Source organism: Catharus ustulatus, chromosome 6, assembly GCF_009819885.2.
Source record: "Catharus ustulatus isolate bCatUst1 chromosome 6, bCatUst1.pri.v2, whole genome shotgun sequence".
Lineage (NCBI taxonomy): Eukaryota > Metazoa > Chordata > Aves > Passeriformes > Turdidae > Catharus > Catharus ustulatus.
The window spans coordinates 50,303,089-50,328,603 of record NC_046226.1 but is presented as its reverse complement, the minus strand read 5'-3'; the positions used below and the strand labels follow the sequence as shown (position 1 = coordinate 50,328,603).

General features: G+C 37.0%; 1 protein-coding gene across 14 annotated transcripts in view; it reads right to left on the bottom strand.

The window, feature by feature from the left end:
* Positions 1–25,515, bottom strand: part of PLEKHA7 (pleckstrin homology domain containing A7) — a 160,499-nt gene that overhangs the window by 5,438 nt on the left and 129,546 nt on the right. For 7 of the 14 annotated variants that reach the window (XM_033063355.2, XM_033063357.2, XM_033063359.2 and 4 more), the window contains 17 exons: positions 25,109–25,195; positions 24,628–24,747; positions 22,813–22,866; positions 20,524–20,604; positions 18,575–18,643; positions 18,333–18,413; positions 17,343–17,492; positions 16,342–16,443; positions 11,784–11,892; positions 10,622–10,860; positions 10,034–10,222; positions 9,647–9,764; positions 8,767–8,846; positions 8,174–8,374; positions 4,889–5,041; positions 2,262–2,395; positions 1,297–1,439 (listed from right to left, as the gene is read on the bottom strand). In XM_033063355.2, the coding sequence (XP_032919246.1) occupies positions 1,297–1,439; positions 2,262–2,395; positions 4,889–5,041; positions 8,174–8,374; positions 8,767–8,846; positions 9,647–9,764; positions 10,034–10,222; positions 10,622–10,860; positions 11,784–11,892; positions 16,342–16,443; positions 17,343–17,492; positions 18,333–18,413; positions 18,575–18,643; positions 20,524–20,604; positions 22,813–22,866; positions 24,628–24,747; positions 25,109–25,195 (2,110 nt within the window). The remainder of the gene's footprint in view (positions 1–1,296; positions 1,440–2,261; positions 2,396–4,888; positions 5,042–8,173; positions 8,375–8,766; positions 8,847–9,646; positions 9,765–10,033; positions 10,223–10,621; positions 10,861–11,783; positions 11,893–16,341; positions 16,444–17,342; positions 17,493–18,332; positions 18,414–18,574; positions 18,644–20,523; positions 20,605–22,812; positions 22,867–24,627; positions 24,748–25,108; positions 25,196–25,515) is intronic. The other 7 variants (XM_033063362.2, XM_033063367.2, XM_033063368.1 and 4 more) reach the window with 4 other exon arrangements.

Genomic DNA, 25,515 nt, shown 5'->3' with positions numbered 1-25,515 from the left:
GAAGCTAGAAGTCAAGTGGCAAAATGCTCCACTGGTTCATGCATCATGAAAAAAATTCCCATTCCATGACCAAGGGATGGGAGTACCTGTTACAAGCTTCTGGCCACTAGAACTGGGACCAGAGTGCCTTTGGAAAAACCCTGTTGATCCACTGATGGCCTGAAGGGGCAAAAAGTTATTCCTGAAATGCTCCCATGATTTTACAGTTCTGTTTTTCTGTTTGTTTAGTTTAGCTTTATAATGTCTAGTTTCCACAGTGAATCATTTTATCCCTGCCAGTCAGTTAAATTACCCACAGAAACTCTCTGAAGTCTCAAGATTCCTATCTTGGAAATGTATTCCATCCCCTCAAAATGCCATTCCCCTCAGGTTCAGCTGGCACTGCATCCCTGAGTGTGCAGCCACATTCAATCAACACTGCTACTGCAGATGCACACAACCGATATTGGAATAATCTGTCTTTAATGGGAAGGTCTTAAGGGCTGCTGTGGCAAGAGCCATAAGTTTAAACTGACAACTTGGGATGAGAAATGTGGGTATTTTTTCTCCATCATAGTTGAAGTTCCCATTATTTCCATTCTCCACTGGAACAGTGAATGGTACCAGTTATAAATGGTCAGTCAGACAGTTGGGGAAATCGCTGCTGCACAGACTACTGTGTGATACAAATCTCTTGACATTTCTTACTTATTTCAACTATAAAGCAATCAAGAGTGAAATTATCACTTTTAGCAACGTATTGCAAAGGATCTATTAATTTCCAGGCATCAAGCAGAATTCCTGCACAGTTGTCTTGCTCTGACCTCTCATCCTGGTTACCAGACAGAAACATGCCAATCCCCATTTTACAAGGTCTTTTTCAGCCTGTTGTGACACAGTTGAAGCTGAAAATGATTGTAGCCTCATCTCAATCACTAGATCAGGGAATTTTTCCTCTTAAAAAAATTTAAATCCTCTTTTCTTGATTTTTTTTGAAGTCACAGATCAATTTACTTTCAAAAAATGAATACAGAAATAGTTGATTTAATGTAATTTTTTTAGCACTATTAGTTAGAGCAAGTTTCTAAGTTCTGAACTTACTGATCATACCATTTTGCCCCCTTTATCCTGTCCACTGGAGGCCAAATACTCAAGTAAGTCATTAGCCCCTCTCCATTTGTTGCCTACACACACTTTTCACTATTTTGAATATCAATGACTAAAACTTTCTCTTATGCCAGGAGTTCAGCAACAACCCCACACAACTTGAGAAGCTGGTAAGGAATAGCTGTTATTTTGTAAATAACTAAGCATTACCTGCTACCTCCTTGCTCCTCTGAGAGGCTTCAGAAGCCAGAGCATATGAAATGGTAATGATGCGCTCCTGCTCCTGCAGCTGTGAATCTAAATCAATCGAGTTGTGTTTGTCCTGGGCAACAGCAGGCTGCAGATTGTGCATACTGGGGGGAAAGCAAAAAACAACATTAACATTTGCAAACATAAAGAATCCACCATGCAGATAAGAACAAGCTTGGATTCAGACAGCAGTTTTCAGATCTCATCTATCAAGCTCTGTATTTTATTGTGGTTCTTTAAAATAGGGTTGATGTTGTATGCAAACGACTAGAGCACACAAGGAAAAAAGACACAGCCACCACACATTCAGTCACAATTTCTGCATAGCCTTAAGAACATCTGAAAGTCCTTTTTTAGAAACATGCTTAAATGAAAGAACTACAAAAATGCTATTTATTTGAAGTTGCTAGCAAAATTCCTCACTAGTGCTCAGAGGAAAAGGAAAAACCTGGTGGTCCTCAGGCTGTACCCCTTCCAAAGAGACAGCAGGTACCTGACATATCCAATTCCGGAAACTGAATGTTTCAGCTGACTCTATGTTAGCTGTAAGAAGCCAAAAGTGTTGTTTCACTACTCCAGCTCTCTGGCCACAACAAAAACTCGCTCTCATGCTGACTTTTCTTCTGCTTTCGGCCAGACTTCTGCCTTTCCCTCCTCCTCACTCTCATATGCAAGTTGTTTGGTAAGGACTCACTACTGTTTTAGGACTCTCTAAACAAGAAAATGGACACACACAAAATTCAGCATTATGTCTTCTACCTTGTTCTAAAAAGCAGCTCTAAGTATACCACATAAATTCTGAGTGCATTTCCTCAAAGCTACCAGTTACTCCCAAGTAACAGAAATAAAGATTGTTGTATGTTGCTAGTTCTCCATGTTTAACACGAGCCCCTGTGTAAGGTTTGGAAAAAATCCTAAAACCTAACCTTGATTTAGTAAGAATATTCTTTATCTTTTCTGCTTTACGCTGCCTTGCTGCCAGTTCTTCTGTAGAAAGAGGCTCTTCTGGCTCCAGTTCAACATAACGCTCTGGAATTACAACCTTCTCAGGTTTTGACAACTGTAGAAAGAAAGCAAGCATCGAGTTTTCAATGACAAAGACTTAAAAGAAATTGAGATAAATCCTCCTCAATGGGAGAACACAGGGAAAGAAAAAAGCATGGATTTTCACAGTCAGTACATGTACCTGATGCTAAACATTTCTGGGTATCTAGCTGATGCCCTTTCAACAGTGCTCCCTCTGATTCTTTTTTACTTCAGAAGATAGACTGAACAAATATTTAAACGGATTACAGAAGCAATCAGAATCAACAGAAAACCTTTCTTCAGCTCAGACTCAGAGCCCAAAGTAGGACACTGCCTAAAGCTCTTACAGTAGAAAGAGGCAACCACTGAGACTGAGTGGAGAAGCTGAGATATCAATGTCATGATATTTGTGTCATGCCAGCCAGAACTTCCTACTACTGAAAGGAAATATCACTCAAGGTTTTAACCTAGGGTGTCATTCTTTTGAGACTGGATAATCTTCTGTGAGTAGCAGAAAGAAGGGGAAAAAAGGTAGACAGAAATACACTATGCTGGGCAATTGTAACAACACATTGCATACATTAATTCTGCAGACTGAAAAATTTAATATGATTGCACAAAAGCTAGAAACCATTTTTTTGCTAGGATAAATTACTTCGTGGGAAATTTTCACACCACCCAATGAAAATACAGTTTATAAACTTTGAAAATCAATTCTTGTCATACAGAACAGACTGCTTTTGAAAACAAATGCAGAGGATGCATGAATAAATGGCAAGTAAAGAACTATTTCTTTTCTCCATCTAATTCTTCTCCTTCTAATTCCTTCTAAGAATTTTGTTTAAAAACTCATGAGACAATGGGTTTTCAAAATTTCAGGTTATAAATGAAAATAATCCTAAATTTTTTCACCACTGACCTTGGTTCACACTAATTCAATGAATTATGCAAAGTGGCCTGACCTAACCCCCAGTGCTTAGGCTGAGTAACTCACAGCAAGTCTCATGCCAAAAGCACACACTGGCACACTCAAGCATATTAAAATCACAGCCTCAAGTTTTTATACTTCCTTCTCAGGAGACCAAAAGCCAGTGCTTCCAGGAAAAATCCTCATTTTCCCACTACACTTCCCTACTTTTGAATCCAATTCCTCTGTGGAGGTCTAGATATAGACATATATACCCTTTTTTAAAAATGTGTATCTCTATCTCCATACTGTATCTAGCCTACATTAGCTCATCACTTTCAGAATAACAAACCCATTAATCATCACAACAGCAGATGGATTTCCTTAAAGATACAGCTGAGTAGGTTTCCTTCTGAGGAACAAAGGTACCCCAAACACAGAAGTGCCTGCCAGGTGAGGAGAATGGCCACATGAAATGGAAAAGGACAACAAGGCAGGTTGGATGGAGCTCTGGTTCAGTGGAAGGTGTCCCTGCCCATGGCAGGGGGTTGGAATTGGATGACCTTTAAGGTGCCTTCCAAGACAAATCTACGATTCTAACCTGGGTAAACTGAGAAAGAAGCTTCAGACCTACTTCAGTTACTCTGAAGCAGGTCAGAAATGCCTATGAGCAACAACGTCTCCTATCCAAGGCTTAAAGGAAGTACAAAGTGACTCCCATAGCCCTGGAGGCCTTCTGGAAAAGAAAAATTAATAGCAGAGTGCAAAAAAGATAGGCAGAAGAACAGAAGTTATTTTCTGTTTCTAAAGTTTACAGAAGCACTGCACTTTCTGCAAAAATTTTACAAATGAAAGATACATTCATTCATGGAGTTCAACAGATTAAAATTAACAGAGTAAACCATTTACAAATACCTCTGCAAAATGATACTCTGCCAACAACTTTCAGAAGAGTACAGGTGCTTACTAGTCCAATTCTCATTAATAGTTGGAGTGGTTTGCCATCTCCCATGGCATTTAACCCAGCATAAGGTACCCCTGAAGCTTTCCACTTGCTGTGTTCTCTCCTTCCCACCAGATGGCTCAATCGCATTTCAAACTGGCATTTCCTCGGATACTGGAGCTGAGAAAAGACCTCGTGCCCAGAACACCAACCAAGTCATTCCAAAAACTGACAGAGACGTCTTTTCTGCTCAAGCCCAAATAAAGCAGAGCTTCCTCTTCTTGATCATCATTTGCCAGTCAACATGAAAAGCAGTAAGGCAGCTCTGGGGAACTAACTTTTCCTTCATTCCTATTTCTCATTTTTCAATGCTCATAATGTTGCCTTCTTGTCTTTTTTTCCCAATTTATAGAACTTTTCCTAACTTAATTACTCTTCCCTTTATAAAGCCTAAGATAGATATTTCAAAGAGTAGAGCCAACTTTTCAATTTCTTCTTTCCAACAAAAGACAATACAAACACAAACCTTACAAAGGTGCCAAAAGTACCCAAAAGACTGCTTTTAGTTCAAATTTCCAGCTAACTTTAGAAAGAGAAGATGATAGTTCACTGCCTAAAACTTAGAAAGGTCAATATTTCAGGACAGAGAATAGAAGGCAAAAGATTGTGAGTGTTACCTCTCTGCTGATATCTAAATCATAGTCTTGAGGCTCCAGGTCTGTCTCTGTCACTGCTACTGGCTGGATTTTTAACCATTCATTTTCATCCTTGTCTTCTCCACGAATTGCCCTCTCAAGTAACTGCAAATCAAATTCTTGCTCTCGTTTCCACTGGTAATAGATACAAAACAATTAACAGCATTCAACCATACTGCCAAACTCACCATATATCAATGTACATTACTGCAAATGCTACACTGCTCAAAGAATCAGCAGGGCAAACCCCTATAGAGACAACAGAAAAAAACCAAAAACTGCATTTCTTGGTACATACATGTGGGAGTTTTGATCTCTAGCTATGCTGTGAGGAATTCAGAATATTGTTTAATTTCACATGTTTAGCAGTATTAGATTGTAAGAAATTTTTTAATCCCAAATTTTACATTTGCTGATTAACATGGAACCAGCTGCACATGGAACACCACCTTTGGAAGCACAGGTGTCACTGCCAGTGAGCCTACAGACTGACAGAGTAGTCCTTGGCACAGGAAAGAGGCAGTGCTGTGTGGTTCTGAACCACTACACAGAAAGGCTTTTAACAGTGCTGGTTGAGAATCACAACTTGAAAATTCTATGTATATCTTTTTAGAATAATACCTACTGTTGAAAGTTGATAATATTTTGTGTATTAGCATTAACTTGTCTTGAATTAAAAAATAATTGAGTTTTAAGGTCTTCAGACTTTACTAAAAGCAGAGTCTAGCTCCCTGCACAAGTCTTCCACACAGTCGTTAAAAGGTAAATATTTAGCAACATAAATGAGGACTATTAAATATTTATTGTTATTTAAATTTAGCATATTTAAACTAAGCTGCATGATATACAGAACCCAAAATCACTGCACAGTAGTCCCTTCACAACTACACACAACATAGTAACATAGAAACTCACTTCAGGACACTACCAATACCTTTTTGTTCAAAAAATTAAGTTCAGTTGTAGCATCATTCCATCCAGTAGATCTGAGCAACTTTACCATGATATTAAAAGTAGTAGGATAAAGAAAGGACAAAAACAACAACAAAATTATCTCCTCAAGGTTTGGAGGGAATCAACAGAAGAATGTGCCACTTTTATGTTTCTTGAAAATATCTCCAGTATTTCTGGTACAAATCTTTGGCTTGTTTTGGATGAAGTCTGAACTCCATGTGAAGTCCTTAGACTTCATTGTGTCACTTGTATTAAAAAAAACCTAATTGAAACCTATTCATGCACAAGCTCTCAATATTCACTCAAGTAGTACGTGGAAATATCTTCCATGTATATTAAAAAGTTAAGTAGGTAGAAGGGAATTATATCTCAAAAATTAATACATTACAGAATTCAACAGAGAAAAGAACATTTTCTCATCTGAGTGCTCCAAACTCATCCTTCTACTCATATTAGAACCAGGCCTGATTGATATAGTATATTTTAAATGCACAGCATCATTTTCAAGTTGTTGCTACATAATAGGTAAGAAAAACATCAAACCATTCTTAAGAAGCAGTACTTTTATTGGCTTTGATGTTGCAACTTTTACATTAAAAAGGCATTGTATATAACAAATGAATTCATGTACGGTGATCAATACTTAAAATGTCATCCTACACTTGAGAGCTGACCAATTAAAAATTAGAATTACACATACAATGTATGTTCAAAGCAAATGTTACACACTGAGCAGCACTTCAATTATACACTTAACTGGTTGCCATTGTGGCTGCTAAATAATTGTAATGCTGTAAGTTATTGTGCTATCAAACATGCTTTTGCATATCAAAGCCCTATAGGTACAAGAGATGACCTCTACAAAACACTACTAGGGCTGAAAAACTCTATTTTAATTCTTTACAGCAAGAAAAAGACCAAGATGGCACCCAAATTTATAAATAAAGTGTTTGCCACAAATGTTAATAACGAGTGTTATGAAATGTTTCAATTCGACTTGTGTATGTTATGTGAGTCAGAAAACATAAGAAGCTCAGATTTATTTCTTCCAATTGAAGTATGAAAGTAACAGTGATATTTATAGTACTACAATTCCCAAACATTATGCACTGTCTTCAAAAAAATCTGTGATTGCAAAACAGAAGACAAAACAAATGAATGTCTCCAAGCAGTGCACTCGTATTTACTGGGACAGTAAATACAAATAACTGGCTGCAAATTAGTGCTACAGAACAGTGGGAATGAAAAGCTGAATATTATAAGGTTTTTTTAATGCCAGCGATTGACACACATGTACTAAATGCAATTAAGCCTGGTAAAAATTGAGTAGCGCAGTTAGAAATTTTAAAGTAACTACAAAATTCTGCAAATTAAAAATAAGCAAACAAAAAAAAAAAGAGGCATTAGGTATGATGAGTGACAAATTTAAAAGCAAGAGATCTTGTGCAATGAATTAGGTAAAACAATGTGATCATTCTAAAGCTCTAGTGGACCAAATAAAAAAAATAAATTAAAAGACCACAGCATAAGTGCAATTACAGTACAATCCTGGTTTAGCACCAAGTGAGCAACTGGGTAACTTCACCAATTAGAATTGCTTTGGTTAGTATCCAAAATTTATCATTATAAACTTATCATCTGCACAGCATTTACTCTCAGAAAGCAACAAAAATACTTTTCTTCAGCAGCTTACATTTGAGCCTTATTAGAATATTCTACATTTTTAGCTTTAGAGAAGAATTTGTATCAATTAAAATACATTAGCTCTCCAATAAATTCCTAATCAGCATGATTAGACTTTAAAACTTGTTATCCATTGATCATCTTTTTTAAAAAGAACAAACAAGCACCACCTTGGTCTGATATTACCACCTACTATCTGGCAGGTTAATTTATGAATTAAAAGGAAAAACACCCATGGTGAGAAAGAACATTCTAAAAGGCCCATTCCATTATGAAGCAGTTTTAAAACTGTACAAGCTTCTGACACTTTCTAAATACAGTTCCAAAGGAAAAAAAAAAAATCATGGCTCTGAAATCATCCCAATATACTGGCATCTCCACTCATCACTAACCTCTGACCAACTTACCTGCTGAACCTGCTACATTTACCTTAACTACAAATAAAAAATGTCACCTGCTCCTCACACTCTCTGAACTCATTTGATACCACAGAACACTAATTTAATTGGACTAGAAGCATCACACACACTCAAGTGAAAGTGCTTGCCGGGAAAAAAAAAAAAAAAAAGAAAAAAAGAAGAAATCCAAAGATATTTTTAGTTTAGTCCTTTTAAGGCATATCTAACATACTGAGCCTAGGTCTGCAGACACGGGCCTGATGAAAGAGCGAGATGAAACAGGCTGCCTTTCTCCCTGGCTAAGAGTCCTCTTGCGTTCCCGCACTAATGCCTTCTGATGTCTCTTCATTCTTTCTAGCTGCTCCTCTGCACTCATCTTGCCTCTTTGGTGGTCTCCAGAGTATAAACGTTCCAAGGCACTCTTTGGTCTCTCCTGGAGAAGTCACAAGGCACACAAAACACATGTTGTAATTAATACTTTATAAGAAGTATACAAAAAAAATGAACTCCTTCTCCTAGCTCATTACTAAATTTTATTCTATTAACTTTTCATTTCTTTGCATATTTCAACTTTGTATTTCCTATTAGTAGTGCTGATTTTTGGTCCTAAACCTTGTTTTATAAATCTATTTGAAATGCAGTAAGTTGTTTGTCTGTTTTCCAATTAATTTAATAAAGTGAAAAATTGGAGACTTCATTAGATCACAGCTCTTGGTCCTCTCCCAGGCTCCTGCAATCCCACTTCCTGCTACACAAAATATACTCTGGGCTTAACTCTTTCAAGCACTTCAGACATTTGCCTTCAGAAGTTTATTCAAAACTTACCTTGGACCTATCCCTTCGAAGCGTTGCAAACGATGAAATGGTAGATGACTGGTGCAATCTGGAAGTTGATCCAGACAAACCTTTATAAGGAAAAAGAGAATGCCTTAAAATCAAATAACAGACAAAATATGACAAGTATCAGTTTATTTTTTTATTTTATTATACTGTTTCTGTGGCATTCTGGTCACTATGTGAGTACACATTTTGCCATTCAGAAGACGCATGAAATTTCATTTCAGCCAAACATAACGCACTTCAGGTCGCTACTGATCGAAATTCAGAAAATCTATAATAAATTAAAAGCTTATATTAAATGAGGGATAGGTTGAACTCAGCTGCACAAGAGTAGATGGACTGTAAAATAATAACATCTATTAAGAAAATAAAACCTTATCATTCACAGTTAGAAATAAAGAAATAAGATGCAAATGGCTAAGAAATTATTTGCTTTTGGCCCAAATATCATCATCTCCCAAACAGTTATAGGACCATAGCACAGTGGGGATGGAGTGACAAATGAGATGGTAATGTTTAGGGCACTATATTCATATACTTTTAATGGCAATACAGGTGTTTTAAAGATACAAATGCAAAAGATTGCACAGAAATTATGAGGAAAAATACACCTGAATATAAGAGACATTCTAATAACCAATTCCGTATTTTGCTATGGGTTTTTTTAAGCCTTATATATTAATTTGCTTTGCCAATTTGCTGATTGTGATGGCACCATTAAAATGCACAAAATCTCTCAACTTCCACTGAATAGTTAATCTAAAAACAGTGATCTGGTGATACAGATCATCTCCAGGAAATCCTACAAGAGAAAAGCTCCTACAGACAATGCATTTAAGATCAACTCCATAAATTCCTGGCTTACCACGGGTAGGTAATGTCTGGTATCCACTGTCAGGGCTTATTAAAGCACTGGAAGGGTGGTTGAGGTCACCCCCTATCATTGCTAGTTCCGGCTCACTCATGTATGAACGCAGCTCCACCTATACAGAAAAACACTCATCAGTGAAATCACAGACAGCAAGTTCTAGTAATCCTAAAACAAAACCTAAAGCTTTGTTTCTGGATTGCTACATCTCTCTCTGTCATTATTATATGGCATAGATCATGATTATTATGTCATTATTAACTCCCTGTCATTCTACAACTTGACTACTTAATTAAAGGTCCATATATTTTACAGACACCAACATATTTTATTCAAGGTCCCCATATCTTTGAAGAGCAGGGGTGCAGGTGTGTGAGTGCTCACCCTGTAGTCTCCATTCACATACTGGCCGAGCTCTCTGTCTCTCTTTCTCTCGTCTGACTGGCGTTTCAGGCCCCGCACCGAGGTGTGTCTGATGACAGTGGCTTCTCTGGGGAGGGGTGGGACAGCTGGTGGCTGATCCTCAGGACTGTACAGCTGAGGGAGAGGAGGTCTGGGCGGTGCTTCATCTTCCTGGGAACAGGAAAGCACAAGGATTTGGCAAAGAGCTTGGAAAGAGTCTGGCATAAACCATAAAATAAAGGTCAGTGCGTTACAGGAATTATTTGTGACTGCCTCAGCATGTTCTCCTTTGTCCACACCAGAAGGTTGAGGCTTTAAAGCCCAAGCAAGACCCAAGAAATCAATCACAAAGCAATTCCAAGGAAGGCTCTGAATATTACTATGCTCTGGCCACTGTAAAATAGGTTTCACATGTATTGTGCTGCAAGTAGAGCTCCAACACAAACACCCCAAGTGCCTCCCTACTGTGGCTCCACACAGTGTGCGCTTCCCAACCATGACACTTCCAACTCTTCCTGACAGAAGGAAATGGAAACACTGCTGAATGAATCCCACAAGAGCATTACTTACAACCTTTGGCTTGAGCTTGACTGGTGACTGAAGAGGTGGCTCGATTTTTTTCAGCTGCTGTGCTTGGTGCTGTGTCCTGGTCTGGAAATAAGGCTGTGGATAGAGCCTGACCTCCAGAGGGGATTTAACCGGGCTGCGTGGGGGGCTCTGCGGGGCTGAACGTTTGCTCTCCACACTAGCAAGGGAAGCTGGTAAGGAAGGCACTGAAGACTGAGAAAATGAAGGCACTGTTTTTCTCTCTAGAGGAGAAATAGACAAAAACATTTCATGATGAGGATCCAGCCAATCTTTCAGAAAATAAAACCGCACGGTTCAGCATCATCCCATTGCATTCCTGGTGGAGTGCAGTGGGAGCCAGGGAAGGAAAAGCCTAGGAACCATATGAAATCAGTCCATAGCTGCATCTGGCCCCATGCCACAGATTCCTTAAGTTGCCCACAGATCTAGACCATCTCAGAACTATTTTATCTCTATGTAAAAGGTGAGGAAAAAGATTTAAATACAAAGTGAATTTCGCAGTAGGCGTTAACAGTCTCTTGCTATCCCAATGCTTTAGGTCCTGCCTTTACAAGGCAATAAACCCACTGCAATGCAGACCACACACACTCCCCTCCTCTCTTTCAGAGCTGATGTTGCTCTGCCCACCAAACACCTGCCTGAACAGGGAGGGGAAAGGCAACTGCAGCAAGGGCAGCTGGGCTGCATCCAAGGGAGGGGAAAAAAAAAAAAAACCAAACCAAAAAAACCCCACCAAAACCAAAAACAAAACCAAAAACCAATAAACCCAGAGGAAAAAACATACAGAAAAGCTCCTGGACAGGATGCAGAACAGATACTACATTGGTAAGGGCCTGGCATGTGACAGAAGCCAAATTCTTCTGCAACTTGAGGAATTTTGCCCATTATTGTTATTGTTGTTACCTTTTTAATGGCTTGTTACATTTTAGCGCCATAGGAATGCGAAAACAAACAACAAAAAAACTGTGTCACCTCAAGCAAAGAAACACCAAGTTTATGTGCTCAATCAACAGATTTCTGACACATCCAATAGCAGAATTAACTGGATTTTCTGCAGCAGAACAAACTTCCGAATTATTTGTGCGGATCCAAAGACTCAGCTCAGTATTGGTTTTTGGTTATTTTTCCATCATGTTCTCCTTACCTGGATTCTTTATAGAGTCTACTATGGTTTTGTAGTTTGCTTTATTTGTACTCAAGCCAGCTGTAACATCTTCAATTCTCCACAAGTCTTTCTGTATTTGTGTTTTCTCCTGTTGTTTGTAGTGAAAGAAAAAAAAAAAATCAATTATACCTCGGTTTTACAGTAATTTCACGATTATAAGCCGCACTGAGTATAAGCCGCACTTCTGGGTTTCAGCAACTTTTTGTTTTTTTGTCCATACATAAGCCGCACCTGATTATAAGCCGCACATTACAATACAGAGTGTGATAAAAGGTATCTGTTCTATCACCATCTGTTGAGGGTGGGGGCAGTGATCCTTATCTCAATGGCAGATAATCTGCTAATGGGCCATCCATTGAAACCAGGCAGGGCATTGTTCTTTATCTTTTCACAACCCATCCTTCCTCCAGGGAGTCATTTTCTGCTGATGGCCATCGAGTCCAACTGTGTGACTGATAAAATTACTGCATCCCATTGAAAGTTGCTCCAGCCAGGGGGAAGAGCCCAACATTTCTTACCAAGATAAAAACAGAGGTTTTGGGACACTAAGGGAGCCCCTTTCTTCACTGGACTCCAGAGGAAAACTGGATTTCTCCACATCACCACTGGACCTCCGGAGGGAAACTGCACCTTCTACAGGAGCACTGCTCCAACTGAATCACATCTGTCACTGCAGGAGGATGCAGCCACCATTTAATGGGACTGCTACCAACACCCTGCCTGACAGGGTGTCAGATTGTACTCTGACTTTGCCAGGGTTTGGAGTTTGTTTCTTTGTAGTACTGTATTTCTATTTTGATTTCCCTAGAAAAGAACTGTTATTCCTAATTTCCGTATTTTTGCCTGAAAGCCCCTTGATTTCCAAATTATAATAATTTGGAGAGAGGGAGTTTACATTCTCCATTTTAAAGAGAAGTTCCTGCCTTTCTCAGCAGACACCTGTCCTCCAAACTAGAACAGCAACTTTTTGTTCTTTGTCCGTATATAAGCCGCACCTGATTATAAGCCGCACTTTGGGTTCGGACCAAAATTTTAGTCAAAATGGTTATAATCGTGAAATTACTGCAATTTATTATGGGCCTTTCCTTCTTTTGACACCACCAAGGTACTATTTCAGAATTTACATGGAAACCTCGGAGTTCAGAAATTATTTAAACAATTATTTTTAAATGAAAAAATTAAAAAGACAAAACACCAAATATGCCTTGTCCATAAAATTTATTAGAACATTTTCTGACTCTTGGAACACTTCCTATAGAAGACAGGGGGAAAGAGACAAATCTGTATTTTTCTAGAATACTGTCCAGATTATAAACAAATCGTTTAATGTTCTCTACGAGCTTCCAGAACCTTTTAATTTGAACTTTGCTCTTAAATCCTATACCTATCAAACTTAAGATGGCTAAAGCAGTCTTACAACAATATATTAACACATTTAGGGGAAATATCCAGTATTAAAAAAGAAAAAAAAACCAACCAAACTCAGAAGTGCTGACAATTTTAATTTCTGCTAATATTTGACCTGTTAGGCTTACTGGTCAAGATGCATTACAGGTTAAAAACAATATATTGCTGCTGCTCCAGGACTTGGTCTCATCCTGCACCCTAATTGCTTCACCAAAGCTTTACAGGAGGAGAAAAAGACAGAGAGAAAAAGACAGAGAGAGAGAAAAAGACAGAGAGGAGAGAGAGAGAGAGAGAGAGGAAAAAAGACAGAGAGAAAAAGACAGAAAGGAGAGAGAGAGAGAAAAGAGAAGCTTTGTCTACAAACTGGACTTTGCCTTGAGCTGCATTTCCTGAAGCCACCATTTCAGTCATTCCAATCACCTTTTTAAATAGTTGCTGTCATCTAATTAATGAAAGCCTGGTAACACCAATTTCAAAAACTTGCATCAAGAATAAACTTAGCAAAACCAGTACTATTAAAGAAAGCCAAGGCAGTGAAACACTTAAGAATTGCTTACAAACTGCTCAACAACTCCAGAAATTCATCACTTGCCATGAGCTGCAAAATAGCTACTAATTAATCCTATAAGGCTGAGGGTGAAAAAAAAAAAAACTTCAGTAAAAGCTGTTACACCTCATAGAGCTAAGGAAGGCATATAAATTGCTTTCCACTTTCTGTCTTAAATCAGGAAATATGTTCAGCCAGGTTACAGATCAGCAAACAGGGTGCCAAGAACACAAACATTTAAATGATGGAGAATGTTATTTGCCTGTAGTAAACTCACTCGATAGATAGGACATATTTTGAAAGATTGTCAGGACACAAACTATAAATTTGCACATTTCATTTCATTTTTCTGAGATTAATCATACTACAAGGAACCAAATGATGGATTTACAATAATCAAGCCGCAGAACTGGTGAAAATATCCCTACATTGCACTGAAAATCCTGCTTCTGAAACCACTCAGAAAATGTTTGATTAGCAATGTAGAAAAGCTCGATCTTTTAATATTATTTCTTCCCATTACTTAAATATTGATGTGAAGAGAATATTTTAGATCTAAAATGGACCCAGGCCGAACGATAAGCAGATGAATTAATTTTGAAATTATGAAAGCCAAGATTGCTGTTTACAGAAGAGTATAAATATACTTTATGGGCTAGCATGAAAAGGTAACTTGGAGAGAAAATGTTATTTCTCTAAATTCCTTCAAACAGAGACATAATTTAGAATGACAAAACCAGAGAATAAACACTTACCAACTAAAAAGTTATCACTGATAAATTAACCCATCTCAGTTAAATTCAGCATGCCCAGATCCTCCCCAACCCTCAAGCAAAAGACAATTGAAGCTCCATTCTAAAAAGCAAGATTTACTCTGACCAAGCTGCTTAAACATTTAGGTTTTAACCTCTTAATTAATGCTACATAGAAACAGCATCAGTGGTCTCCTACAGCAACTTCTGCCTGCAAATTTACTGAATTTTTAATAATATTCCATAAAGACTGCATTTTTTAAAAATGCAGTGTGGATTAATTTAGTGCTATTGGAAAATGCTAGATAAACAATCTTGAGTCTACATGCCCTTGGGCAGAGATCAAAAAAATTCTATTATGGGTACTTCAAGTGAGACTTATTTGAAGGAATATAGTTTTTTAGAATAATCAGTACTTTTTGAAAAAATCAGTTCCCCTTAGAATCTCCAAAATAGGTATTCAGAAGAATTTTTTAAAACTTAGCCAAATATATCTGTGCAAACTTATATGTATGGAAATATAAAAGTATGCACACATGCAACTGATAACGTGCTTATGGCTGTGTGTGTATTTATAATTAATCACTTATGTGATATGAGATGATAATCAAACTGAATTAACATTTTCTTCTGCGCAAACCACATTCCCTTTCATATGTTTTGGTGAATCCCATGCCACACATCCACTATTTTAAGCATGTTTAATACCTAACTGAAAATTTTATCTCAAAGTAGTCTAAAAAGGTGTAATTTGTCTTTGTTAAACTAAGTAATTTCATAAAAGGACCATTTTATTCTGATATTTCCCTGGGATTATTTCTTCAAAATATTTTCTACAGCTGAGTTCAATTACATATTCTGACTCCAGAAACTGAATCACTTCCCCACACCCCAAAATGAAAAGTAAATTGAAGTGTACTTTGAAGATTGATGTAATTGAAAAAGGTTTTACAACTCCTGCTTTGATACAAAACATTTATCCATTAGTAGTGAAAACAAACAGGCCTCAAATTATATCTGATCAGATATTTACTGCAAATGAATAAGCTAAAAAAATTAACTAGTGAACTCTTTAGCTCCAGGATATTTGGAAAAGTAGACTAAGATTGGAGGAAAATGTACATATTAACTGGGCTCGTTGTGTTCTGTTCACACAAAGGAAAAAAATCCAGTATTCCTGAAAATATAGTCACCAGTTGCAAGCAGTGTGTAGAAATAATCTGGTATTCCACATCCATTTCAGCAAAGAAAATAACTGAGCTTCAATCAAAGCTTTCTTTTTAAAATTTGAAACTGAATAGTTGATTTAAAACTGAGATGCCTTTCAATTACTGATGGCTGTTAAACACTTATTCCACTTCACAAAACAATCTGCAGAGATAAATTTTCCATAGATAGAAGAACATGACAAAGAACAAGTAATGACAGTAACAACCAGTGACTGATGCTCTTAAAAATGGATAAAGAAGCTAACAATGTCAGATCAAATAAATGGAAGAATAAGAAGTCCTGCACAGTCTTATAAATTAAATATATTATCAATGTCAAGATGTCAGCATATAATAAAAATGTAATAAAATAATGACAAATTTACATAGACAACTTATGAGAAACTAAGACACTATTGTATGTGCTGCAAGACAATATTGTGGGTTTTTTTCACTGCACAGTCATGCCTGAACCCTGCAAACCAAATTGCACAACAGCTGAATGCACTGCAAAAATGGCAGAGGAAATTTCTCTTATGAGATGGTCACTTGAAGTTCACACAAAATCATACTCCAAGTGTTTAGAGTGTCTGGAAATGGGCTCACCTGGGAAATGGACTCACCTGAGATACCAATGAACTGTTCATCTGTTCCTGTAAGGCTTTTTTCAGCTGGCTCACATCCTTTTCTAATTTCAGATACTCATTCCAGGCATTTTCCATTTCCTGTTAACAGAAGGAATACTCTTATACAGTGCTAACTTCAAAAACGCTTTCTCCATCCTCTAATTGCGCACCAAAGTGTTTTGAAGTTACAGTTGTTCTATTATAATAAGAAGTAAAGAATCCATTTTAGTCTACATTGCTGTTCAGACTTGATTATACACCTGTAAACACTTTATACCTAGCATGATCAAGTAAAGAACCCATAGTTAAAAAACTCTGGCCAGCTTCCTGACACAGAAGCAAATTGGCATGTAACAGAACCTCTGCACCAGTACAGCCCTTTTTACAGTGACTTGATATTTATATCCAAAAATACATTTTAAATGCTGACTGTGAAAGTAATACATCTTCTACAGACACAAACTGACTAGATACAGTTACATAATATTGTCATTTTAGTGATCAGACCTTACTAGAGGGAAGGTGTTCATGCAATTCTAGAAACAGTCTTACAAAGAGCTAGTCTCATTCATGAAGAGGCAGTAATAACAGAGTGAAAACAACATTAAATTACATTTGAATTTTATCAAGTTATAATATGAATGGTAAATTTTTACTGAAATATCAATGGATTTCTCCAGTTCTTTTTACGCTGAAAAACCATCCTGGAATTATATTTATATATTCAAATGACTAGCTGAAAGATTTGCAATTTAAGCCCACACTTAAAAGACACTGGAAAGGTTAGGGGTTCTTGTTTGGTTTGGGGGGAGGTGGAAGGCAGCCATTGAAAAGTAAAGCTGGAGACACTGTTTAAATTTTTTGGTCTGGTTTAGTATCCTGTACCTTAACCAAAACTGTTCTGAACAAGTCTTTACTCCCCAGTCTAACGGCCAACACAGTTTTGATCTAACTGGAATTTTAATTAGGGCTTTCCTGAAGCACCCAAAACCACATACCGTTGAAACTTTGGATATTTCAGCCCGAATATGTATAAGGTCCTCTTGCAAAAGTCTCTGCTGGTAAGATATTTTTTCGGCATGTTGTGGTTGGTCTTTGTACTGATCCATCTGCCTGTGTAAAACCTCCAAAACAGACTCCAGCTGATCCTAACAAAGAAGATGGGAGTAAGTTTACAACATTTACATGGAAATTTATGCATCTACTTGCAGGAATATGAAAGGTGTTTTCCATGCCCCAAGTCTTCCCTGTAAGCCAACAAAGGTTAGTTGTTCTCTTGTTTTGGAGACTCACATGTAAACAAAAACTGCAAGAACCTGAGTTATCTATTGTACCCAAAATTATCTGATCTTTTCTATTAAATCTTCCCATTAAGCAGCCAAAACCGTTGAAAACACAAAGCAGTGAGAGGGGAATTTTTCTGTTTACCCTCTGTACAAAAGCAAAATTTACAGTTTCAGAAAAATTCCCTTAAGCAGTACAGAACAATGACAGCCCTACCACAGCCCAGCATGAGCTGTTTGTTTAAGGACAGGTTCTCATTCACTGCTAGGGGTGAAACCATCATGTGAGGGTTTAAAATATTTTCTAAAACATGAAGCAGGCCCAATTCATTTAGTCAGTAGTAAAATAAAGTGAAATTAATTTTGTACAGTAGCTCTTCTGAAAGATCCACCTGAAAAGTACTTTCATTTTAGGGTTTTGTAAAATAATTTTTTATTATTTTTATAACCACCTCAGTTTATTGACAGCTATAGCTCACAGACAGTAAAGCAGATGGGTTTAAAATGTTCACTTTCAAAAATATGTTTTCTCAGAATGTGTATTCAATCCTAAAATAAAACCCAATTCTTGTTATCATAGAATTATATACACACTACAGTACAATCAGCATCCATTAATTGAATTTTTTCTTCGTAAGTCCCTATTTTATATTTTATTATTAGATAAAAGTTTCTATTTTACTAAGCCCTTTTTAACCTACTCACTTTATTTTCCTTAAGGGCTCTTATTTTGTCCTCCAAGTCCTGCAGAATTCTGTCCTGCTCACAGAAAATGCTTAGTTTCACCTGGAAATGAAATCACATACATATATAAGGTTAGATTTTAAAAACCCAGCAGAAAAGTAGCCACTTATAACATTTCAGCCCGAGGAGCATAACAATGACCATGTAACTGTACAACACAAAAAATCAGTATAAGACTTACTGAAGTGTTTTTTGATACTTACATCAATATCACTTTCTGCAATCTTGACAGGTTTTGTACTTCTTTCTTTCAATGTGTCACGTCCTGTCACCTACGAGGAACACATTTTCAAAATGTAAGAAATTCATTGCAAACTAAAACCTAATTATGCTTCAGCAGTGAAAAGTAAGCTTTTATTTAATATTCCCTTTTATTAAGGAAAAATTAATAAAATTTTGGATACGAGTGATTTCAAAGCTGGCTTTAGTTTTTGAGAAGTGTTAACAAAAGGGATTACTAGTTATATTAGGCTATTTAGTAACTCTTCCAGCAACTTGGAATTCTGTACAAAACAGTGTAATCCCACTTGTCTATAGTTACAAAAGTCCTTTTCCTGCAAAACCTAGTAGATTTAACAGTACTGCTCTAATAGCTTTCTTGAAGCCAAATGAAATTGAATCGTTCATTCAAATGCAAGGTTGCAACAATAGCAGCATTCATTAATGAATAAAAATACAACTTTTGGCAAGTGTTTCAGTCTACAAAGGACAGTATCTTCCTCACCACAGGGTGGATTTTATGAAAGACAGACTGCTACAAAAATGCTATAGTGGAATTAAATGTAATTAATCTATTTTGACGTGGCTGTCACGTACCAAATCTCTCATTCCATAAATCACTGGTTTCGTATTCCATTTCTGGTGAGATTATCTTCTCATATAACACAGTTTTAGAATCAGTACCAAAACAATACTCAATTGTACTTCCAACCTTCCCATCAACCTTAAAAATTAAGGCATGTCTATGTCTGTAGAAATGTTTATCATTTCCACTGCCTACAAGGGACCCTCTTTGTGAATAAACGAGTTAGGAAAAGAGCAATATAATAAAGCTCGTAAACAACACTTTTTTTAAAAGCCTTAAAATCTAATGATTTAATATCATCTCTTTAGAGCACTTTTAAAGATTCATTAGAGCAAACACTATTTTACCACAGGACCACCTGGTGATTAGTAGTATTCAAATACAGCAAATTTTATTAATATACAGGCAAAAGTTTATGAAGAAAAATTCACCTCAGTGTTGTCTTGAGTAAAATAAGAGGAGAAATGTTGATACAAAGCTTGTTGGTTTTTTTAGTGAGGTAGGAGGGGTATAAAGAGGCAGTTTGCTTTTTTACCAACTGGTAATCTCCAGAGTTGAAGCTACATATTTTACTTATTAACCTACAGGATCAGCTTAGCTTTTTAAAAGTAATTAAATTTTACTCTAAGTGAGGTAAATATTGTCTTCTCTCCTCCTGTGGCAGACTCCATTTAAAGGCTTCTCCCATACCTTGTGGTGAAATATTACTTCACCACCAAAATCAATAGTATTTATTGCCTCTGGAAGCTTTCAGTTTTTTGATTATCTTTTCCATAATTACATGTTATATAGAAGAAAAAACACTGTCTTTCAAAAATATTAATGAAATTATTTAAATGCTAAATCCTATATATAATCATAGCAATTAATTAAATATAAACATAAAATACCAGTATATAAAAAGTAATAATTCTGCATATTTAATTTCCTGCAAGCTAAGACAATGCAAAAGCCTTTTTCAAAGCAATGGAATTAACATAAAAATAAGTCTCAGAATTTGGGGATACTTTAAATGACATAATCAGAACTGTAAGCAATTTGCTAACTATCAAGCAGTGAACATGACAACATAATGAAGATCAAGCATGCTTTCACATTTTCAAAAACTCACACTGGAGTCACTACTTGACATGTTCATTTTCAAAACACAATAAAATGAAACCAAACACTGAGGTCAGCCATAATTTCACATACAAACTCCAAAAGAGAAGGGGAAAAAAAGGCAAGTAAAAATAAAATCTTACAGAAAGCACTACTGGGTACCAAAAGACACCTGTAAAAGCCAGAACACTGACTGCTACTTGGAAAAGCGATGGGATGAGGACATTTCAATGCAAGCAGTCTTACATGTATACTGGATAGTAACCCTTGTGCTGAGTTCTTTAGCACTTTGTATATCATGTTGATCAGAGGTCCATTATTTTCTATCTGTTTCAAACAAAAGTTTAGTCATAGCTTGTTACAGATGTCAGGACTTCAACCCCCAAACCTTACAACTCCAAACTCCACCAGCAGCAGCGATCACACACTCTCAGGTCACACCTAAGCATCTTGCAGTTAATTGCTCAATCACAATTCCACATTGAAAAGTTCGATTTGGAAACCTCTAAGAAAGATCTTCAGAAATAATGGATTTAGTGAAAAGAAAAAAGTTTTAACTCCAGCTCCAAAATGTTTCGTCCTAATTGAAATTGTTTAAGCAGGGTGGGTCTAACTGAAAGCCCAGTGAAGTCAAAAGAGAGACTTGAACTAATTCGTTTTCTAAGTCTCCAGTATGTCAAATGGAAGATATTAAACACATTACCTGGGAATTTGCTTTTACTAAAATCTGTATCATTTGCTTTGTTTCAAGCAGCGCACTCTTCTTTTTCCCTTATATCACCAATCAAAGCATTTCTACATTTAGTAGCAAAACACAAATGTAACCAATACAAGGACACCTTCTCGAGTTCCACACGGTCTCTTTAAACTCTCAGTAACCCGACCTGAATTTCACATTTCTGGGCCACGACTGAAAGGAGGTTATTAAGAAAAGCCCCTTTTGAAAACTTACATCATTCCTTTGGAAACACGCTTGAAACTATGAGTGGCCAGATTTTCAAAAGGGAACCAACTGGCATTAAGTCTCTTTCCAGAGAAGTGTCAGGTGCCCCCGTACATTTTTCTTTCTGGCTTTTGTTAGGTGCTACAGGCAGCAGGCAGGCACAGGGGGAGCTCCTAAGAGACCAAATATCTCCTCATGTTCCAGACTGCAACAAATTAATCCGGACAGAATCCACTAAAAAGAACTCCTCCTAATAATTTTGATAAGCATGTCACATTTTCAGAAGCTTGACCTGTGGTCACTTCAGCTGTGAAAATGATCATGTTTTATAATGGACAAAACACTGATTATTACTAATTTCTCACATTGTAGGACTTTTTAAACTGCAATTTGTCATAAATTTATCTGATAGCTTGGGTTGCAGTTACACACAGCAAAGCCATGAACAAACCAGGATAAGGTTTAAAATTAAATGTGTCCAATCAATTTTAAAGTTGTATATTAATGATTCCAACAGTTTACATATTTGCTCATTTAGACTACATATACATCACCTACATTATATGCTAAATACTATATCTTCATACATATTTGGTATTCTATGTATACATAGTATGTATTATTAATATTTCCCATTTAGGTATTTGGTTATTTATTAAGGAATTCAAACACCAGATAAGATTGAAATACACATCCTCATAGGTGCAATCAGCTCACAGGCAACACCCCATGGCATCACTGAGCTCTGCACATGCAAACCAGACAGACAACAAGGTGTCAAATTTCCCTTCACCTTGATTTTCAGGAACACCACGTGATTTATATATGGCAAGACATCCCACACACCATAGAAAGTGGCAAACTACTTTGCTAAGCAAAACAATTTATACATTTCTGCTGTTTTCTTTCTCCTTCAAAACCTGGTATTAAGAATTCTATATTTGCTTTCAAATTGCCAACCATCAAGTGTACCAGATACAGAAGTAATTTAGACAGATGACAAGACCCTCAGTATCATATTTAATTATTTTTTCAAAAATAAATACCTCCTAATATTACTTGATCAGATTCTATCTATGGGTGGATGGATGAATGGGTGCAATTGAAATCTTTTAGCTGTAGTAACATAAAAACAATGACAGTGTTAATTGACCACATTTTCACAAGAACATATGGCACATTATACAAATAAGTGAAAAGTCAATTTAAGAAGATTTAAAGGGGAACAGCTGGATTAAGAGAACACAAGTTTTGACTTAGAGGTGTTGACTTCATATTGATAGTAATGCTACAGAAAATAAACGTTTTCAATCTTTTTATCTGATTTCCCTAAACCCACATATCATTCATCTCAGTACCAGTAACACAAGTTGTTTTTGCACACTAAAGCAACCACCTTTCCTGAGTTTGCACTTTAATTGTATTGTCACTGCTAAAAAACACACTCAATATTCTAAGCACAACACAGGCAAGAGTTTCCATCTCAGACTAGAAAGTTATTTAAAATTTGCAGGTACAAAGATGATACAAAAAGACAACTGGGTTGGAAAAAAAACCAGTAAAAAATGAAGAAGACCTGTCTCAAATCTTACCTTTAGATCCAAATACTCCAGATCCTTTTTCAACTGGATATAAGTGTCATCCGCCTTCAGGTAAGTACATAGGGAAAAAAAACAGTGCAATATATTTGAATGTCTGAAACCATTTCAGAATAGTTGAATTTGCTATATACAAGAAAACAGATGGAAGATAGAACAAAATAACAGAGTAGGAGCACATAAAAGAAGCACATTTGCTCCACCAGCATATTGTTATTTACAGCTAAAAAATGGGCAAAATATTTCCCAAGGGTATTACTGCCTCATTATCCCCATCCAAACACCTAGATGTTTGTTTTCACCTCTAATAGGACACAGAACTACCTGAAACAATACCTTTTCAAAAGTTATTTTTTCAAGATCTATTTCCACTGACTAGCCCTTCACTGAAAAAGTTACAGTGGTGTGACAATGTCAGATGTAACTAGAAGACATCATATAATCACTAGAATACTTTTGATCACAATTCATACACATTTTAAGATATTAATTCCTTTATTCAGGAAAAGTATGAAATAAGTTTTGTGAAAAAAATTCTGAAAAAGATCTCACTTATATGATTAGACAATCCATTTCATCTTTTAAGTAACAACATTCAAGTTGATCCTTCTTTTCCATTGCCTCATCTGTAATTGCTATAAGCTTAATTTTACAGCTATACTGATCTAGCAACATTTTTATTACAGTCCCTTCAAGGAAAACAGGCACAGAAGTCATAGCAAAGTTATTTCTCCTCTCTTGAAAGGGTATACAAAATAAAGTTTAAGTGTTGCAATTGTGGTACTTGTTTTTAGTCAAAATGGCCAAAACTTTCTAGAATTTTAACTACTATTTTGTCAGCATTTCAAATCCTGGGTGCAATTAACTTCAGAAAAGAAGAAAAAACACAACTATACCTTTTCTCAAGTTTTGAGCCAATGAGAATGTGTAGTTAGAAAAAGAAAAGAAAAACCCTTTATGCCATAAAATCAATAGATCACACTTGCATTTCTTTAGAGGTGTTCACTTACAATTTTTGTCAGATCAGCTTGTAAGACTGGCTGAGGACTTGACTACAAAGTCTGCCCATTTTTGGAGAAATCCCTGTTATTACCACCCATCTCAGTGCAATTGTTCTGTAGGTGAGGTAATCAGGAAACAAAACTTCTTCAATTAAAAAAAAATCACTTTAGTTTTGGGCCAAAGCCTCCACCAATTCCAAGAAGAGTCACCAGATTTTATTCCCAGGTGGCTCCATTTTTGAGCCTGTAATAGGAACTGGGGAGCTCTGTGAGGATGGTTCTGTTTGATTTCACATTTACAAGTTCCATAACACCAGTGCAATCACGAGCACTGTAGATGCTCCAAGATGTCCCTGAGCTTTTATGAACCAATGTTCACCTGCAGAACTGACACAGTTACAAGCTCATATGAATGTACAGACTGGTTGATGCATTTCAATTTGCAGGTGATGCAGCACGTGGCACAGGGAGCCAACCCCACCATGAAAGCAGCACAAAGAAAATGGTTTTGCTTTAGGATTAACTTATACGGTATTTTAACCACATTTCTGAAGATGCAGCATTTTCAGAAATAGTATAAATACACAGTATAAAAAGGAAGTAGACACTTTGAAACAGATGCATTGGCGCCCTGCAACTTAAAAACGCTCATCTTTTATAGCAAATACAGGAAGCAAAGAAAAACGGCAAACGACCTGGGCACTGTAGAATACCAAAGAATGGGCAAGGAAGCACAGACTCAAGCATGCCACTCATGAAGCATTTGCAGAGTCACAAAATGTCACAGATGAGCCACGCAGCAGCTGACCTGATAGGTGGAATTAGTTGGCAAGTGCTGCAGTAACTGAGCGATTGTGTAATTTCTTATACTAGCCAACTTAGCCTGATGTCTCCTTAATCGAATGAGAAGCAATGTTAGCTCTTCGGGCTGCAGGTATTTAGACACATTGTAAAGAGGAAATTAGCAGTCTTCAGGGAGAGGAACTATAATTACATTTTTCACCTCAGTGCCCAGAAAGCAGTTACTTGACATGATTAAGCAATTATTTAATTAACTCTGCATTTGGTCAAATAAACATAATAAAACTTGAATCCTGTAATAACAGACAGCTCACCCCTGTTCACGTTGCAGATAAAGGCAAAAGTCCTATAGGCTTTACTGGGTTAAGATTAAGTTCTCATTCGAGCTCTTTATGCTTTAACTAATAAAGTTAAGATTAAAGCCTCTGGATTTGTAAAGTTAGCTGCACTAGTGGGAGGACACAAGAGGAGCCGTGCTCTGCACTTACCGACTTGCCGTGCAGGCTGGGCGCGCTCACCGTGTGCGTCATGTAGCCCATGGCAGGCATGGAGCGCCGGTCCAGGTGAGTGGAGCTCTGCAAGAAGCCACAAGGTCAGGATGGTGTCAAGGGGCAGCTGTGTTGCACCTGAGGGCAAATTCAGTCTGCACCTCTGCCACGGATTTTCTATTTGAATTCGTGGTGTGCTTAGATCAGGGTACCGCTGACAGGGAAGCCCGATCCTCTGGTGTTAAAAACTTATGAATGGACAAATGCAAATTCAGCACCTGGGATGCTGAGCAGAGCAGCAGATTGTGGCAGTATGAGATGCTTCAGCAGAGTGTGCAATGTAGCTTCCAGCAAACAAAAATTTCGTGAAGTTCCCCCCCAGCCCCAATTTCTCCCAGAACAAGGTT